Source organism: Elaeis guineensis, chromosome 1 (assembly GCF_000442705.2).
Source record: "Elaeis guineensis isolate ETL-2024a chromosome 1, EG11, whole genome shotgun sequence".
NCBI classification, from domain to species: domain Eukaryota; kingdom Viridiplantae; phylum Streptophyta; class Magnoliopsida; order Arecales; family Arecaceae; genus Elaeis; species Elaeis guineensis.
Window position 1 is genome coordinate 28,119,663 of NC_025993.2, and position 18,759 is coordinate 28,138,421.

General features: G+C 37.7%; 1 protein-coding gene and 1 non-coding gene across 3 annotated transcripts; both read right to left on the minus strand.

Moving 5' to 3' along the window:
* Positions 1-1,308: 1,308 nt before the first annotated feature.
* Positions 1,309-18,476, minus strand: LOC105034781 (protein NUCLEAR FUSION DEFECTIVE 4). Of its 2 annotated transcripts, none has more exons than XM_010910057.4 (3): positions 18,006-18,476; positions 2,128-3,068; positions 1,309-1,996 (listed from the first exon to the last, which is right to left on the minus strand). In XM_010910057.4, exons 1-3 carry the CDS (start codon positions 18,330-18,332, stop codon positions 1,510-1,512), a joined length of 1,755 nt encoding a protein of 584 aa, XP_010908359.1. In that variant the 5' UTR covers positions 18,333-18,476; the 3' UTR covers positions 1,309-1,509. The 2 variants fall into 2 exon arrangements, with proteins under 2 accessions (XP_010908359.1, XP_010908361.1); XM_010910059.4 differs by having other exon boundaries at positions 2,167-3,068; positions 18,006-18,472.
* LOC140855148 (small nucleolar RNA R71) lies at positions 8,800-8,905 on the minus strand. Its single transcript, XR_012138179.1, has one exon. It is a non-coding gene; the product is annotated as a small nucleolar RNA R71 (small nucleolar RNA).
* Positions 18,477-18,759: the final 283 nt, after the last annotated feature.

The window sequence follows — 18,759 nt, forward strand, 5'->3', positions numbered from 1 at the left end:
TACCAGGGATTAGCCCTCCTAAAAATATGGCACCACATTACAGGGTAGGCTCATGCATTGGGACTACATATAATATTAAATATGTCACAAGGTCATTCAACGAATGAGTACATGTGACGGTGAGAAGGCATGCATTTATCATCATAGGATAAGGGCCAACCAGGTTTCTGTTTTCATTCTGTCTGGGCCATAACCTGCCATCCAATGAGAGAATTTGGTGAGAATGGTGATAAAGGCCTATTATAAGAAAGGTATGAATAATTCTGAGGTGTCTATAGCCCATAATTCAAGAGAAGTGTACTGACATATATAGCACCTAAGTGTCTGGTCATTTGCATGGATTTGCAGAAACAACACTTATGAAAACATGACTGGAAACTAAATAAAGGCATGACATAGAACAACAACCTGATGAGGCTGAAACATAGGGTAAAAGATAGTATAGAAGTGAGTTATCGAGCAGCAGCAGCAATGCAAAGGTACAACAGTCCAAGAAGATAGTTTAGCACTGAGTTACAAAGCAGCTGCAACAAAAATATAGGAACAACAGACAAAGATGATGGGAGACAATCCATGAAACATGCTAGGTATGGCAAGAAGGATGGTTCATTTTCATGTCAATAATTTCTAGGTGATGACACATGCATGGAGAAAATGTACGGCTTCAGAAATTAATGCAGAGAACAAAAATACTTTATCCTTCCCTTAAAAAAAGACCATCCTTCATCCAAGTATGATGAGAAGACAAAATGCAGTTCATAAAGTCCCAAGTATGAATCAACTCATAAAGAGTATCCTTCATCCAAGTATGATGAGAAGACAAAATGCAGTTCATAAAGTCCCAAGTATGTATCAACTCATAAAGAGTATAACTAATAAGAACCAGCATACATAATCGATGAGGTAAACTGACAGATCATGAATCACAAATTTGTTTCTGTTGTCTCATAACTAATCATCAATTGAGCTTGCATCTTAAGCCAGGAAAGAACCAGAATACAAATCATCAATTTATAGAGATAGGACCGATAGATCAACAACTTAAAGGATTGCTGCACCACCGATACATTTTATTGAAAGTTATATGTATACTAGAATACCTCATTTAAAAATTATCAAATACAGGTAAGAATGAATTATTGAAAGCTTAAGAATGAAAACGACACAGGTAAGGAAAATAGACAAGTTGCATTAGCCTGTTATGATTAAACACAAATATGCACCCAGAAAAATTAATTCCTAAAACATTTAATTAGGGTTTTAATTTTAATTGTAACTTTTTTAGTATTGGATCAATGAGTCATCATGTCATGTGCAAAAACAACTCACAATTAGGTAGGCAAAATACTTCAGTCTATAAGAAGCTTCTTTCCCAAGATCAACCAAATCATCCTTGGGGCAGAGAAGGCTCCTGATAACCGCATGATATTTAAGTACACAAACTCATTACAACACAAGAACGGGAAACAAAGAAAAGGCCGAAGGCGATGTTCATTCAGATCACTGCTGTTAATGATTCGAGCTCCGAGGCTGCCTGAACGACCCACCAGCATAAAGCATTTGGTATACTGGCTTAATTCTCACGGTCAAAATTATGCTCAACAGAGTGCCCAAGCTACAGACACCAGCTAGAACCAGAAATGTGATCCTAAAGCAATTAGGCCCCAAGCAAGAATTGGTCAAAGCATCATGAAAACCTCGGTTCTGCTTTGCTGCTTCAACATCATACAAATACCCTGCAAGACCAGCTGAGAATAGGAGAGCCCCAAGCGGATTTCCTAACAACATGAAATTATATACCAATCCAAAGTGCTTCAACCCGAAGAGCTCAGATGCAGTTGGCACCATGACAGAGAATTGGACCCCATAGCAGAAACCAAGTAAAGCGGTTGAAGCATAAAGGGTGCCATTTAAGCCAGAAGCAAAGAGAAGGTACGTTATGATCATGATAACTTGAGTGCATGTCATCCAAATGGACCGAGGAAACATCTTTGACCTGCAAAAGATAAAATCTCATATAAATCTTTTCTCTTAGAGCAAGGGATGGAAAACCTTTCAATAAAACCTTGAAACTACTCAATACTTTGGCCATGTTTGATGATTGATCTTATTTGGCTGCAAAAATACCTTAAATGGGCCATAAAATGAAAAGGAAAATGGTTCCACCTGACAAAGTACTCAGAAACAGCACCCCCCGCAAGACGGCCAACAAAATTGCAAAAGCTGAAAAGACACAACAAGATAGTTGTATCGTCAACACCCGCTGCAATCCCAATTTGTGCTAGATTATTGAGCACAGTGACACCTGATCCAACCCCAAGAAAGTATACCAAAAATAGAAGCCAAAAGTCAGCCTTAATTACAGCTTCACGGAACTCAAAATCCTCTCCCCTCTTAGGTCTTCTCTTCTTTTTCACAGCTCCCTCTCCCTCCGCTAAAAGCATATCTACATCAGAAACATCATCAGCCTCCTGAATGCTCACAGCATTCGTTGTTGATGAAGACTTAGCCAGCAATGGTTCTGATTGATCTAAATTTTCTTCATTTAGACGGTCTGATGAACCAGATGGGCCAATAGGACCAATTTTTTTCCTTTTATTTGGATAAAGTGTCATCTTCAGCGGGATTGCAAGTGGAGCCAGGAGTAAGAGAACCATTACAGCAAACAAACTATAGGTTACAGCATCACTTGGTGAGGCAACATCATCCAAGACCGTACTAGCACAAATGTAGAGACCTAGCAATATGCTTGAAAGTTGGATAAACGAAAAATGACCATGTTCTGATGAGTCGTCCTCTAAAGATGGTGTACAAGGCCTGACAAAATACATCATTGCAAGGCATATACCAGGAATCCCTAGTGTAAGAAATAGCAACAGTTTTGTAGATGAATCACGGAGCACTCCAATATATATTTCAGTGTACACTGCAGCACTAAGCCCAACATAACCCTTGAGAATGCCAGCCACAGTGCCCCTGCTAAGAGGGAAGTTCCTCATGTTGGTAACAAGAACACCTGTGCCCAACCATGCACTGCTATTTGTAGCAATAGATAATGCAATCCATAACTGCCATAACATCAGAAACAGTAATACTTATTACACATACAAGTGGTCATAGAAGTTTAAAACCCAATAAACCAAGGTCTAAGATATGAGGCATGCTTCTGAATAATGTCACAAACAGTAGATCAGCATCTGTCACAAAGTCATCTAGCTAAATTTATTGCGAGAAATTACAAGTTTATTTACTAATCTTGAAGGAGAATCAAACTCAGAAGAGTTGTGATAAATTATTTAAGAATCATAAAGTAATGACTAAATAAGCATTGTAAGATGCTTGCATTATGTAAGATGTGCTGACACAAATTCATCTAGTGTCAAAGTAAATAATCTTCAAGTTTGATATTTCACAATTCAATTTTGAAATATATATTTTCCTTAAAATTTACTGTTTGGAAATTTAGAGCATGTTTGCTATTTTTACTATATTACCAATGACTACCTTGTAAAGACTTTAGTAAAAGAAAGCATTTAATAGTGAAATGTCAATGTAATTCCTGAACATCATGCCCTCTTTAAACACCCCAGAATATCGTGCCACCCAACTATAGATAAATTTCACAAAACTTTAAAACAGTATCTTGCATAACCTATGCTAGTTTCTATTTAGTATTTACTTTCACAGGTTTCTCTCACCTAATTTCTCCACGTATCTCCTGTATTCTTCCTCTTAATTTCTCTGCTCTTTCATGTCATCTTAGTCGAACAGGAGATAATTCTTAGTTGCTATCAGATAACAAATCTCCCCTCATAAGAAATGCATCCAACCTGTCAACCCCCCCCCCACCCAACACACAAACAAAAATATAAAATAAAAACACTCCATGTCCTAGCCAAACCTTCTAGTTGCTTGCTCTACAGTAATTGCCCTCCCTTGCTATATTTTTCTATTATCTTGCTTCTTTGATCACCAAGTATAGCTTCTCCTATTTCTTACAAATGTCTTATTTCAGTTACAGACCACAAGGTTTATGCACTTAGTTGGGAAAAGAGAACCAAGGGACGTAGACCTTTTTAATCGGGATAATTCTTGCTTTTGCATCAGTTTTAACTTATTATCAGGAAGATTTGGAGAAGTGTTTCTATGTCTCTAGGAACACTATTTTCATTGTACCATACCGGAAGTCATCTTCATTGCTTGTTAAAAAAATTGCAGTGGAAGGACTATCAAGAAAAGATCACAGCACTCAACAATGTCCATGAAAGAACCACATAGCGTCAAAAGGCTATCAAAGATAAGATTATAGCACTCTTTGGAATGGCAATCTCATCATTAAAAACATTGTGGCTTCAATAAGGAGCTTTTTCAATATAAAATTGTTCTGTTGAAAGAGATCCAGAATTAAGGTTGATGCATAGCCCACAAATTAATCACATCAAGGTTTGCGGATTCGATATCGGAACCCGTACCGGCCAGCCGGCGGTATGAATCCGTATCGGATCGAACCGACACGAACCGACATAGGCAAAAGAAGCGAACCGGGAGGAGGAAAAAAGAGAGAAATAGAAAAAGGGGGAAGAAAGAAAAGAAGGGAGGAAAAGCCGTCGGAGAGGCCGTCGGACAGCCTCCGGCTGACCGCCGTGGCCGTTGGACGGCATACTCCACGCATGCTACGCTACGGATGTGAAACAGAGGCATAAAGTGAAACTGGCAAATCCATTGCCGGCTTCACTGTTTTTGACTTTTTAAAATTAAAAAATGAAGCCAACAATGGATTTGCCGGCTTCATTTAAGTGAAGCCAGCAAAATGATTGCTGGCTTCACTATTCATCGCTGTTTTTAAAAAAAAAGTGATGAAGGAACAGGGGTTGTCGCCCCTATTCCACAGACGTAGCTCCATCAGCACGGTTTCCACCGCCTGGTGGCCACAGCGACCATCCGACAAACTCCGGCAGCCCCTCCGCCGGCTGCACCTCCCTCCAGTAGTCACTCCCCCTCTTTTTCTTTCTCTCTTGTTTAAAAGCCCTATTGGGCGACAATCGAGCCGCGGAGGCTTCCGTGACCTTCCGACAGCTGCAGCGGACCACCGTCGGCCTCCAACGACATCTGCTCTCTCTTCTTCTCCTCTCTCTCTTTCTCTCTTTCGCTCTCCCTCCTCTGGTATACGCTTTCCCCGACCGAACCATCTCGATTTTCCACTCGATACGAGATATACGGACCAGTTCGAGCCGGTACGAAATTCCTTGAACCATATAATCAATAAGTATAGATTTTCCAAGAAATTTATGAGTCATAGTGAGATATTTGACCATTTCCTGAAAACAAGGGCTTTTATGTTGATATTGATCATTATACACAGCACCAAATCAGTCATGTAGATTTCACAAGACTATAATACTTGTTCCTGAGCCACTTTAAAAGAGCAACCTTCTGCTAAGAGAGATTCTTTTTAACAAGAATAATAAAATTACAAGTTAGGTTCTGTTGAAATCATTGGTTATGGAAAGCAAAATTTTTTACGATTTCCTGTGAAATTTATCTTATCAAACATGCACAGCATTACATCCATTCAAATGGTGGGTTCCCTGTAGCAAATGGCTCAATGAGTGGAAGTAGTATGAATTTAGTTACTTCCACATATGATTTTCAGAGAAAATTTTTGGTTTACACTTCACATATACAAGCATCACATTTCCCCTCTTCTAATGTAGTGGAATGATATGATCAAACTAGATGGGATAAAAAAAATCAAGAAGCTAAAGCAGTTACTGGTGGAATGGTTTTCAGATGTGTTTAAGCAGTTTGTAGAGATGAAGACATCATCTGGCACTACAACACACCAAAGGGATGCTCAAATTATATTTATGTAAATCAGACCCTAATGGAAGAAGCACATGGCAGAGGACTTCTGCTGGTCTTCTGATAAATACTTAATTTAAGTATTTTTAAATTAAAAAATTATATTTAATTTATCTTATTTATTAAGAATTTGATGTTTCTTTCTATGTTTTACAGGAAAGGTGATCGCCGATACAAAGAGTCCGATTCATAGATCAAAAAGACTCAAGTTTGAAGAAAATTGGACTTAAAATAAAATTAAAATAAAAGAAAGACGCATCCGGTATTATAGAAAATGAAGATACTATGCAAGGAATCCAAAAAGGATATAGATGTCATTATGAAGGAACTTTTGTTTCTTTTTGAAATATAAAAAAGAAAAAAAAAGAAAAGGGTATCACGTTTGAATTCTTTGGCTCCTGGGCGCGCGTGAATTTTTTTGGCTCCTGGGCGTGCGTGAATCCTTTGGCGCGTGAACACGCGGGAAGCTGGCGCGTGGGCGTGGACGCGGGACGCGGTTTGGATGCGGGGTGCGGACGCAGGACGCGGCGTGGACGTGGGACGAGCGCTGACGCGGGTGTGGGCGCACTGCAGACAAGTTCAAAATAAGGAAAAAAATAATATTTAGAAATATTTTGAAAGATTTGTATTTTTTTTAGTCCCACATCGGAAAATCATGTAAAACTCCTCCCTCCTAACACCTATAAAAAGACTTTTGTACTCTCATTGGAGGGGGAGCCCAGAAATTCTTCTAGAGCCTTGCATAGAGGAATAGAAAGGGACTACTTCATGAGCAGCTAGGCTAGCAGTCTCGGGAGTGGAGAAGAAATTTTGTAACGACACAGAGATGGTTTATTGTTCTAAACTTTTCTGTATTTCTTTATATGCAATAAAGATTATGCTTTTTATTTAAATTGTCATGAGTTCTTTATTTGCTCCCTATCATATGCTTTTATTTATGCTTTCTTGTTAGATTAATATTAGGAACAACTTTTACTTTCCGGAGACGCGTCGTGATCTACGGATACGGGGCGTGCCGAGGAAAGAAGAGTTGGTTACCTAGTACTTTCCGGAGACGCGCCGTGATCTACGGGTACGGAGCGTGCCGAGGAAAGACAGGTATTTTTCCTAAGATTAATCACATCTATTTAGTTAAAAAAGAGATACAACTCTGCTAGTGCAAATTAATTCAAAACTCCCGAGCTCTTTTTATTTTTTAATTACCTCAATTTTACGATAATTTATTTTCTAAATCAAAAACAACGCTTCTTTCTTTTATCTTGCAATCTCAACTTAGCCCAAGGTCCCTGAGGATACGATCTCGACTCATCCTACCTACGTAGTGAGTAGAGTTATTTTTGGTTCTATCAACGACTACGCATCAAATTTTGGCACCGTTGCCGGGGATCTTGACACGGTTAAATTAAAAAATTTAAAAAAAAAAAATTTTAAAAAAAAAAATTGAAAAAAAAAATTTTTTTCTTAAATTTTTTTTAAAAAAAAAAAAAAAAATACTTTTCAGTTTTTATTTCTCATTTTAAATTTTTTTTTTTCAGTGCTTTCTAGCTAAATAATCTTATTTGCATAATTACAGAATTACCTTGCATAACTAATTTACTATTTAGAATTTTGCTGCTTAGAATAATTTGCTACTTTTCATAGCCCAGTAATTTATTGCTTTTTAGACTTAATCACTTAAATTTATTTTCTTGCAAAACTAAAAAAAAATAAAAAAAAATATATAAAAAGATAAAATTATATAAAAAAAAAAAAAAACCACTGACATTTCATAACACTTAACTAAAATAGCGTAACCTCAAATATAAAAATTTCTAACCTGATTGGACACCTTATTTCTTTGCATTGCATCTCCATAATTGATCTTAAGGGCAATAACCCATTAACCAGATAAGGTGGAGATTTGATCACCCTTCCTTGGCCCACAAATCACTCCCTTGCATTTGCATAACCTAGACCTTAATTTAAAATCAACTAGACGTCAGCCCTAGGAATTTCGAGCTCAATAGGATAAGAAAGCTCTAGAGTTGAACCGAGTGCGGATTGGTTAATTGCTCGATGTCTAAGGCAAGTGGTTAAAGAAAGTGGTTTTCAATTGGTTCCGTTGACTGACCTGGCCAACTTAGTTGGTGTCTAAGGAAAGCAACGAGCAGGGAACCTCCCACATCTTACGCTTACCTGGCCGAGTCAGTTAGTCAGTCTTGAGCTTGGAGTGCTCAAAAGCAATCTTGAAAGTTAGGAGCTGTCTAGATCTAAGTTAACCTTAGGATAGAGAGTCTATGATTGTTTAAGTTGATTGCAATTAACATCTAAACATCAATTAATTTCTCTTTTTTCATAGATTTAAGGTTCTTAGGTTCTTCTCTTTAGATTTTCTTCATTCTTTTCTCACTTTATTATAAAAATATATATTAAAAAAAAAAAAAAAAAAATTTGTGTGTGCTCTACAGTATAATTGTAAGGTGTATGCTTGGCCGTAGATCGTTACGACCAGAAATCCAACCTTTTGATCCAGAAATAGAAAGAACCTTTAGAGCCTACAGACATAAAAAGATGGACCGAAATCAGGAGAATGATCCACCCAAGCAATTGAAGGAGTACTTTACTCCTTCCACATATACCTACTCTCCTTGTATTCAAGTCCCCCCAGTGGAGGCCACTCAATATGAAATTAAGTCCAGTATAATCCAAATGTTACCTTCATTTTATGGACTTAGTAATGAAGACCCTTATAAACATCTTGAAGAATTTCTTGAGATATGCTCAACTGTCAAAATTCACAACTTCTCCGATGATGCTCTTAGGTTGAAATTATTCCCTTTTTCACTTAAGGACAAAGCCAAATACTGGCTACATACTTTGGATTCCATGACTATATCAACCTGGGACCAGCTGCAAGGAGAGTTTCTCAAGAAATATTTTCCCATAGGAAAAACTAATCAAATAAGGAAAGCCATAACTAGTTTTTCCCAATTAGATGGAGAAATGTTTCATGAAATATGGGAGAGATTAAAAGACCTTATTAGAAAATGCCCCCACCATGCTGTACCCAAGTGGCAGTTAATCCAATGTTTTTATGATGGGCTCTTTGAAAGACATCGACAAATGGTCGATGCATCATGCGGTGGGACATTCATGCTGAAAAGTGAGGATGAGGCATGGCAACTGTTTGAAATTCTAAGTGAAAATTCATTACATCATATGTCTGCCTCTATTAGAGATAAACCCATGTTAAACCCAAAAAGAGGTGGAATATATGAAGTAGGAAATGCCATAGATATCCATCAAAAGGTAGATGAACTGTCCCAAAAATTAGATCGTCTTCTAAACACTGGACAATCCCCGATTCCACCTAATCCAATCCAAGAAGTTTGTGCATTGTGTGCAAGTCCAAACCATTTTGTTAGTGAATGCCCAGCCGCACCTCAATTTCCTGAGTTTGTGCATGAGCAGGTTCAGCAAGCTCAAGTCCAACAAGCTCGCAGACCAGGAAACGATCCATATTCGAACACTTATAACCCCGGCTGGAGAAACCATCCAAATTTTTCCTGGAGACCACAACCAGTGGTTGGTCCTGCCACACCTCGACCTCAATATCAAGACCCAACATATAGGCATGGACCATACCATCAATTCCAAAATGTTCCTCAACCGTCTACTACTGGTCACAGCTCAGCTTTTGAGGAAAAAGTCCTGAAAGCACTAGAAAGATTAGAAGTCAACACTCAGATCCTTAACTCCCACACACAATCCATTGCTAAGCTAGAGAACCAAATAGGTCAACTAGCGACTGCATTCAGTAGGAGGGAAGAAGAAAAATTACCTAGCCAACCCGAGAGCAACCCAAGAGGGCAATTTGTGATTGAGAGTTATAATACCCCATAAGCTTTTTCTGAACATGCCAAATCAATCATGACTCTGAGAAGTGGGAAGGTCATTGAACACACTAGTAAAACCAATGAGACTGACCCTAAACCTCTAACCGAATCCAAATCACCCAAGAATAAGGAAGACCTGAAAATAGAGAAGGAACCAACTGCACCGGAATCATCTTACTTGCCTAAAGCCCCATTTCCGGATGCCCTGAAAGCCCCTATTCCTGCAGATAAGAAGGGAGGAAAACTCGATGAGATGTTGGAATTGTTTAAGCAAGTCCAAATTAATCTTCCCCTTCTAGACGCAATCAAACAGGTCCCTGCTTATGCCAAATTTTTGAAGGATTTGTGCACCCAAAAACGTAAATCTAGATCACAAATCCCAAAGAAAGTACGTCTCACTGAACAGGCTAGTTCTGTCGTCCAGCATGCCACTCCTCCAAAGCTTAAAGACCCAGGAGCCCCCATCATTTCCTGTGTTATAGGAGATTATCACATTGAAAAAGCTCTTCTAGATTTAGGGGCAAGTGTGAATCTTTTACCTAGTTCGGTGTGTGAACTTTTTGGATTCGGAGAACTGAAACCCACATCAGTCACATTACAGTTAGCCGACAGATCAATTAAAGAACCACGTGGAATGCTTGAGGATGTCTTGGTCAAGGTAGATGAGTTTTACTTTCCAGTTGATTTTCTGGTTCTCGATATGGAATTAAGTGGCAACCCCAGACAAATTCCCATTATCTTAGGACGACCTTTCCTAGCTACGGCGAATGCATGCATCAATTGTAGGACAGGAGTCATGGACGTATCGTTTGGGAATAAGAAACTGAGACTGAATGTGTTTGGTGCTTCCCAAGGACCATCAATGGATAGTTGCTTCAAAGTAGATACACTAGAAGATATTATAGAAGATGCAACACCCACAATTCTAGCACCTGAACCCTTAGATACTTGCTTGGCTCACTTTGGAGTGTATGACTTTAAGGGATATATGAAAGAAGTTAACATATTGTTGGATACACCACATGATAAAACCACTCCGCCATGGACAATCAAGTATGAGCCATTACCCATCTTTTGTTGGTTTTATCGCATATGACATCTGGCTGAAGACGTAAAACTTAGCGCTTTTTGGGAGGCAACCCAAATTTCGTCTATTTTGTTTTAACTGATCATCATTTTTTTAAAGAATAAAGGACCACTCTGTATGGAAGAGTCTGTTAATAAACTTGACGTCTGGCTGAAGACGTAAAACTTAGCGCTTGTGGGGAGGCAACCCAACGATTTCATATTTTTTTTACTTTATCGCAGCTGCAGGAATTTAGAACAAGAACCTATTAATCAATGAAGCTATCTTCAACTTCCGAAGCAAAATTATCCCAGGTGCACTCTCTCTTTTTATTTCTTTGCTTTCCTACTCCATTGAGGACAATGTAGATTAAGTTGGGGGGGAAAGGAAATTAATCAAATCCTCGAGTATGGTCAGAAATAATTAGTTTTGTGTATTCAAATTTTATTTTGATTAAGAGTCAATTAGGCATCCTAATAAATGAATGATTAACGGTCAAGATAATTTTAGAGATATTAAGGAATAAATTATTAAGAAAACCCAATGAATGGTAGGGTTTAAACTAGACCAAATTTTAGGAGTGATTCTACAACCCTCTTCTTACTGATCTCAATAAAGAATCTGCTTCATGAGAAATTGGGTAAAGATCGAGGTATGCAAAAAAAAAAAAAAAAAAAAAAAAAAAAAAGAAGAAAAACAACATTGGTCTCCTACTGAGTAACCGGGTCCTTTCGCCTAAGTAAGCGTTGTGGTTCGCGTAAAAAGGTAGGCAATGTTATATATATATATATATATATATAAAAAAGGGGACTAAATTGCAAGAAGATAAAAAAAAACTCTTTCCCCATTAAGTTAGAGAATTTAAAGAGTAAAGTGGAGAGTTGGTGAAAGAAAAGCTCTGAAATTTCTTTAGTTAATACTCAGCCACTAATTGGGTCAAATTGATAATCCAATGAAATATCTCTTTAATGGTCTGACCAAGTATCATCTACCTTTTGGGATGCCTAAACTAATTTTTGATTCAAAACCGAATCGGTACACAATGCTGATATATCTATTTTACTCGAGGACGAGCAAAATTCAAGTTGGGGGGTGTGATAAATACTTAATTTAAGTATTTTTAAATTAAAAAATTATATTTAATTTATCTTATTTATTAAGAATTTGATGTTTCTTTCTATGTTTTACAGGAAAGGTGATCGCCGATACAAAGAGTCCGATTCATAGATCAAAAAGACTCAAGTTTGAAGAAAATTGGACTTAAAATAAAATTAAAATAAAAGAAAGACGCATCCGGTATTATAGAAAATGAAGATACTATGCAAGGAATCCAAAAAGGATATAGATGTCATTATGAAGGAACTTTTGTTTCTTTTTGGAATATAAAAAAGAAAAAAAAGAAAAGGGTATCACGTTTGAATTCTTTGGCTCCTGGGCGCGCGTGAATTTTTTTGGCTCCTGGGCGTGCGTGAATCCTTTGGCGCGTGAACACGCGGGAAGCTGGCGCGTGGGCGTGGACGCGGGACGCGGTTTGGATGCGGGGTGCGGACGCAGGACGCGGCGTGGACGTGGGACGAGCGCTGACGCGGGTGTGGGCGCACTGCAGACAAGTTCAAAATAAGGAAAAAAATAATATTTAGAAATATTTTGAAAGATTTGTATTTTTTTTAGTCCCACATCGGAAAATCATGTAAAACTCCTCCCTCCTAACACCTATAAAAAGACTTTTGTACTCTCATTGGAGGGGGAGCCCAGAAATTCTTCTAGAGCCTTGCATAGAGGAATAGAAAGGGACTACTTCATGAGCAGCTAGGCTAGCAGTCTCGGGAGTGGAGAAAAAATTTTGTAACGACACAGAGATGGTTTATTGTTCTAAACTTTTCTGTATTTCTTTATATGCAATAAAGATTATGCTTTTTATTTAAATTGTCATGAGTTCTTTATTTGCTCCCTATCATATGCTTTTATTTATGCTTTCTTGTTAGATTAATATTAGGAACAACTTTTACTTTCCGGAGACGCGTCGTGATCTACGGATACGGGGCGTGCCGAGGAAAGAAGAGTTGGTTACCTAGTACTTTCCGGAGACGCGCCGTGATCTACGGGTACGGAGCGTGCCGAGGAAAGACAGGTATTTTTCCTAAGATTAATCACATCTATTTAGTTAAAAAAGAGATACAACTCTGCTAGTGCAAATTAATTCAAAACTCCCGAGCTCTTTTTATTTTTTAATTACCTCAATTTTACGATAATTTATTTTCTAAATCAAAAACAACGTTTCTTTCTTTTATCTTGCAATCTCAACTTAGCCCAAGGTCCCTGAGGATACGATCTCGACTCATCCTACCTACGTAGTGAGTAGAGTTATTTTTTGTGCTATCAACGACTACGCATCATCTTCCAAGGATTTTCACAAAATTTCTCAACACCTCAGCTTTCACAGTAAGCAGATTGCCCTCCATAACATCAGAGTGCACTCTTTAAGAGGTATTTTCCAGTCCACCTCTTGATTAGTAATAGCCTAAAAACTTGGGTTGGCTTACTCATGTTCATGTTAAATCTAATAACCTGTCGCCTAAAGCATATAATTGCACCTCTTCAGAATATATAGACAGAGTGAAGGAGTACAGGATTGCATGTTATTCTTGTTGACATGACATTTGATGGGTCTACAATGATGAGGAATAACGAAAAAAGATGCGGATGCAAATGGCACACAATGAAGTTTCTTCTTCCTGAGTATTCTCTAGATCTACTGAAGCACAGTGCTTAAGAGGAGACCAAAAAAACTGTCAGTAAATCTATTAAACTAACTGATTCAGAATGTGTAATCGTGGAACAAGCCTACTTGCTTCAACAAAAGACAAAAAGATAGAGGCCAGGGTTTGGGGTGTGCCTAGAGCAAGAAAACCAATATTGAAAAAATAGTAATTCAAAATGCTGAGAATTTAAAAAAAAAAAAACATTATTCAGACTAAATTTTGTTTCATTAGCTTTTTTGGGTTTCACAACAAAAACGTATCATGACTTTGATAGCTATGTATGTTTCATAACTTTGATAGCTATGTACCAAGCTGAAGATCATAAAATCGTGAAGTAATTGGTGGCAACTATCCTATAAGAGAAGACATAGATCATTCTTTGAGAGAAAAAGGGGGTGGGTACCAATCAATTCATTTTAGGAGAGTTATGAGAACCAAGTTAAGAGAAACATAAAGCGTTTTCACAGGATACAAAGCAATTTGGAGCTTACCAGGAGAATCCTAATACCATTATAGCCAGTATCAAGTTCATCAGCAAATGAAACCTCATGTTGAAAGATTCTTCTATTACATTGCCTCCACATAAGCCATTAAGGCACCATAATGATGAGATCCCACCCAATCCTTAAAAACTTCTTAACTCTCCTAAGCCTCCAGAAAGTCTAGTTGGATGAAAGAACCAGGCCAACCTTTGATACCCAATTTAACTTTTCATGTTTCAAGTAGGGCTGAGCACGGATCGAGTTTGGTCGGGTTGAGAAAAAAATTTCATCCAACCGAACCCAATCGGATTGAAAAAAAATCAATCCACTGTTGACTGTTTATCATGTCTCAACTGTTTGAAACCGAAGTGAATGGTTTGTAGCAAGTTCAGATGGGTTGTGTCGGTTAGGACTTCAATGTTGATCCAATATTAATTCTAAGTCCAATGTTGGCCCACTTAAACTTTTTTTTTTTATCAATTTAATGTAAAAAAGACTTAAATCTTTTTTTTTGAGAGAGAACAAAAAGGCCTAAACTTTATAAGTTATAAATTTTGGGCTTATTTTTGAACCTATACAAAATAAAACAGAAACAGAAAAGATTTACTCATCTGAAAGCAACTACATCTGAAAATTTTCACTTTAAAATTGTCTCAAATTAATGTGCTTCCATCAATAATTTAACATAATATTCCCATAAATCTAAATAGATGATGGGATGTTTTTTAGAATGAAGTATTAAAGTCTAAACGACGTCGTCCCAAAAATGAAAATGAGTTTATGAAATACTACATCGCTTAGATTCGATTTTATACAGGTTAAAAGTGTAGGAACCAAACCCAACCGTAAATAACTGATTTTTTACAAATCTCAACCCGATTCAATCCAATTTATGTCTTTCAATCGATCGAAACTGATGTTTATTGGGTCGGATTGGATGGGTTACTTCGGATTTTTGTTATTTGCTCAGCCCTAGTTTCAAGATCCTCCTGTGAAATGATATTGGCAGAAATGAAACCCATACTCAATCTATGTTACATAATTCATTAGCGTACGGTTTCAAGTTCATAATTCAAAATACATAGCCAATCGATGAATCAAATATGATAGGACTAGGATTAGAAAGTATTTTTTTATAATAAAAATATTTTTAGCTTTAATTAAAAAATTGATTTTTGAAATACTATATTAGTTTAAAATTTGAGAAAAACTAAAGCTCTTCATTAGTTCTTATAAGACTACATGTTTTATGTTTAAAATATTTTTTTTTGAGAAATATTAGGAAAAATTATCTCCATCTTCCCCATGTCATTTTTTTTTTTTTTTTAAATAACTTCCTCTTTCCAACATTAAGATAAATGTTTATTTCACAAATACTAGGAAAGATTGTATTTACTTTTCCATGTTTCTTAGTCATTCTAGATTAAAGTCCCAATCTCAAAAGCCTACTCATGATCTAATTACTGTTTTATTAAGAGTTTTATATAAGCAAGCATCACCAAAATCCCATACCACAAAGATAGACCGCAAGCTTTATCTATTGGAAGAAAGATTTCTGTGTCTTCCCATCTACCATATGATATTGAGTCATGCTGCAAATATGTTTGAAATGTACCAATTTGCAAAACAATCATATGCATAGTGATTTAGGTTGTTCTCAACATCTGAGCCACAAAGGACATAGGAAGGAGAAGAAGGCAGGTTCCTTTTTTTAAAGATTCTCTGATGTCAAAAGCCTGTGGATGGACCACCAATAAAATTTCTTTGTTTTCAAGGAGCTACAGAATTATATACTGGAGTGAATTCTTTCAGATAATTCAATCCAAATTTAAGAAATAATAATAAGATTTGGCAGAGAATGCACCATTAGAGTTCCATCTCCAAATTACTCTATCTGGATTAAGGAAAGGACTGCAGAGTGGTGAAGAAGATAAGAGATTAGATGATTCCAGGAGAAGGTCACTTCCCAGCTCCCTTCTGAATTTTGTATCCATGACAGGTTCCCCCCCAGACCAATAGATCTGAGAGTGTCTAAGATAAAAGATCAATGTTTTCTTCTGGAGGAACTTAATTTGAATGCATTTTATTGAAATGTCGTCTTCCAATTTCTGAATGAACACTGATACATTTACCTGCCTCATCTCTTGAAGTCTGGATGTAGCTGGAACATGATCAAGTCTGGATGGGTGTGCGCAATGTGCTACCTATCTGTTTCCGTCTTAAGTATAGGGCTCTAAGTGTGGTACGGAAAATTTGTTATAAGAAAGAAGTTAAACAAAGACTAAACATTTGACCAACTAAATCCTCTCAATTGTAAATCATGTCATATCGATAAACTTAGTTACAACAGCCATCCTGCTGAATATAAAGTCCGATTCCAGAGATCGAAAAGTTACTTTAAAGAGCTATCGAAAAGGATGTCAGGATACTTCTTTTGATTTAACAGGCAGTGAAATGATCCAAGGTACTTAGATTTTCTCTCAAATCCCAGAACAAGCTCACAAAGCAAGCACATTAATGGAAGCAGGTTAGTATCTGACATATGAATTAGATAATCAGAGATTTTATAATTAACATACCAATGATCTATGCTTCCAGTCTAACATGTTTCCATTGCTTCGAAGGAGTTGAAGACATGAAGCAAGCTGCTGTCCTTTCATCATTTTCCAACCACTAACCACATATCTAGGTTTGACATACCCACCTAGCCTTAAAGGCTAACATTGCATGCTGATTAGTCTCCCTTCTCTTATGAACGTCATAGTGGGCATCAAAGCAACAAAAACTACAAACACTTAAGAGTTCTTAAACATGTAATGAAGGATTATGCCATTTGATTTCACATCTATGCAGCTTATCCTAGTAGTTTTAAGTTTATGAATAGAAATCCAGCACTACATTTCTTGGATGCATTCTTCATATGTCATAAACTTTGCAAAGTCATGTTTGCTTCTTGCTTTTGTGTTATGATACCATCATTGCCTGAAACTCTTAGACCTTCACTAATTGAAGTTAATCATCTGATGTCTTGGAAGCGTCTGAGGGTAAACTATCCAAGCATCAATGACAACAACTAGTTTGCCAACTTCAGCATCTACCATATGTTGTTTGTGACTCTTCTTCATGACCAATTAGAGAGATCTAACTATGGTTCCTTTCTTCCACACAAATTGATGGAAACGATATTCTTGCAAAAGGTTCCGTAAGATGTTTGGCCTGTCTTCAATGGAGAAAGATCAAACGAGGAGAAGATTAATTAAAAAAGAGGAGACTACAAGCAGAATAGAGCACACTTGAGATTAGACAGACATTTGCCATAAATTCTTTTTTGATATAACACCTCAGCACATAGACTTATAAACTTAAAACAAACTTGACATGATCCCAAGGATTCCAAAATATATCTTGACCCAAATGATTGCCTGCCAAAAATTGAAGAACTTCACTGCTTTTTCACAAACACTTTTATACAATTAACTGCCCCTATACAAATCAGCCTTAACCTCATGCATCTCTGGCATGTCATAAATGTACGGGCCACTTAAACCCTCCAAATCAGAAACCAATAACTATCTCTCTTTTGTACAATGACAACACAAAGCATAGCACATAAGCATGAATTTATTATAATAACTCTCAACCAAAGATGCAAGCACATAATTAAGATACACTTCTCTTCCTACCAACTGCCAATTCCAACTGAATCAAAATGACACTCCATCTCCAAGCATCAATTAGATTCCGATATCATTCATATCTTTCTCCACATACGTAGAATCATGATTTTTTAAAGTAAAATTGAATCAATAAGCATATCAAAAAACAGATAGGAGTCAATAACAATTACCCCTAAAAAACAAAGCTTTAAACGATAGTTCATCAGAAAAACATAGATCCAATAATACAATCAAATATCAAGAACCCAAGAGCAAGCAAGTATACAAGAGAGCTCACTCACCACCCAATAGGGCAGGCCGGAGACGGTCTGGCTGACGGCGAGCCAGAGGACGCCGAAGCCGAGGAAAGAACAAGCGCCGCCGATGAGGAGGACGAGCCAGGGCGGAAAGCGGTTGCAGACGACGCCGGGTATCATGCCGAAGTTCTCGCCGACGTCGTTGGCGACGCCGAGCATGGTGAGCTGCTGCTGGTTGTAGCCCAGCACCGACTTCAGCGAGTGGGAGTACAAGGGAAAGTTGTAGGCGCTGCCCGCCGCCACCTGCACCCACACCGCCGCCGCGAGCCCCACCCATGGCGGCCGGCTTCCGGCCTTCACAGCCGGTGGCATCTCTACTTCCCTTTTACTAACCACCTTCCCCTTCCGACCTCCTCTTAAACCCTCCGCCCTTCTTATGTAGTAATGCTCGCGTGGGTGCCTTCCACGAGTGGCGAAAAGGGACTGAACCGGACAGCTCTAGCGGGCATCGCTTCCCGGTTATGTCCGGCCCGAAAGATTATTGAGATTCTCTCGCTAAAATCATGTGACGGGCTTGAGTTTGGACCGGTTACCACGTGTCCTGGTTTGTTTTGTCTTGGTAGGTACGTGTCCTGATTTGTTTAGCGTTAATTTTTAATTTCTGTACAGAGAATCCAAGATGGCCACGGCAGAGATTTTCTTTTTTTTTCTTTTTTTTTTCCGCTGTGTTGGTAAATCGGTCCAATAATGAAGCGACATGTGCAAACACGCTTGTATTGTGCTCATTTCCTTCTTATTT

Excerpts from the sequence above, each read along its gene's own strand:
- LOC105034781 (XM_010910057.4), bottom strand. The coding sequence starts at position 18,332 with ATGCCACCGGCTGTGAAGGCCGGAAGCCGGCCGCCATGGGTGGGGCTC. Across the intron at positions 3,069-18,005 it reads CCGGCCTGCCCTATTGGGTG|TTATGGATTGCATTATCTAT; the intron begins GTGAGTGAGCTC and ends ATGTTATGGCAG. Across the intron at positions 1,997-2,127 it reads CATTTTATGGCCCATTTAAG|GTCAAAGATGTTTCCTCGGT; the intron begins GTATTTTTGCAG and ends TATCTTTTGCAG.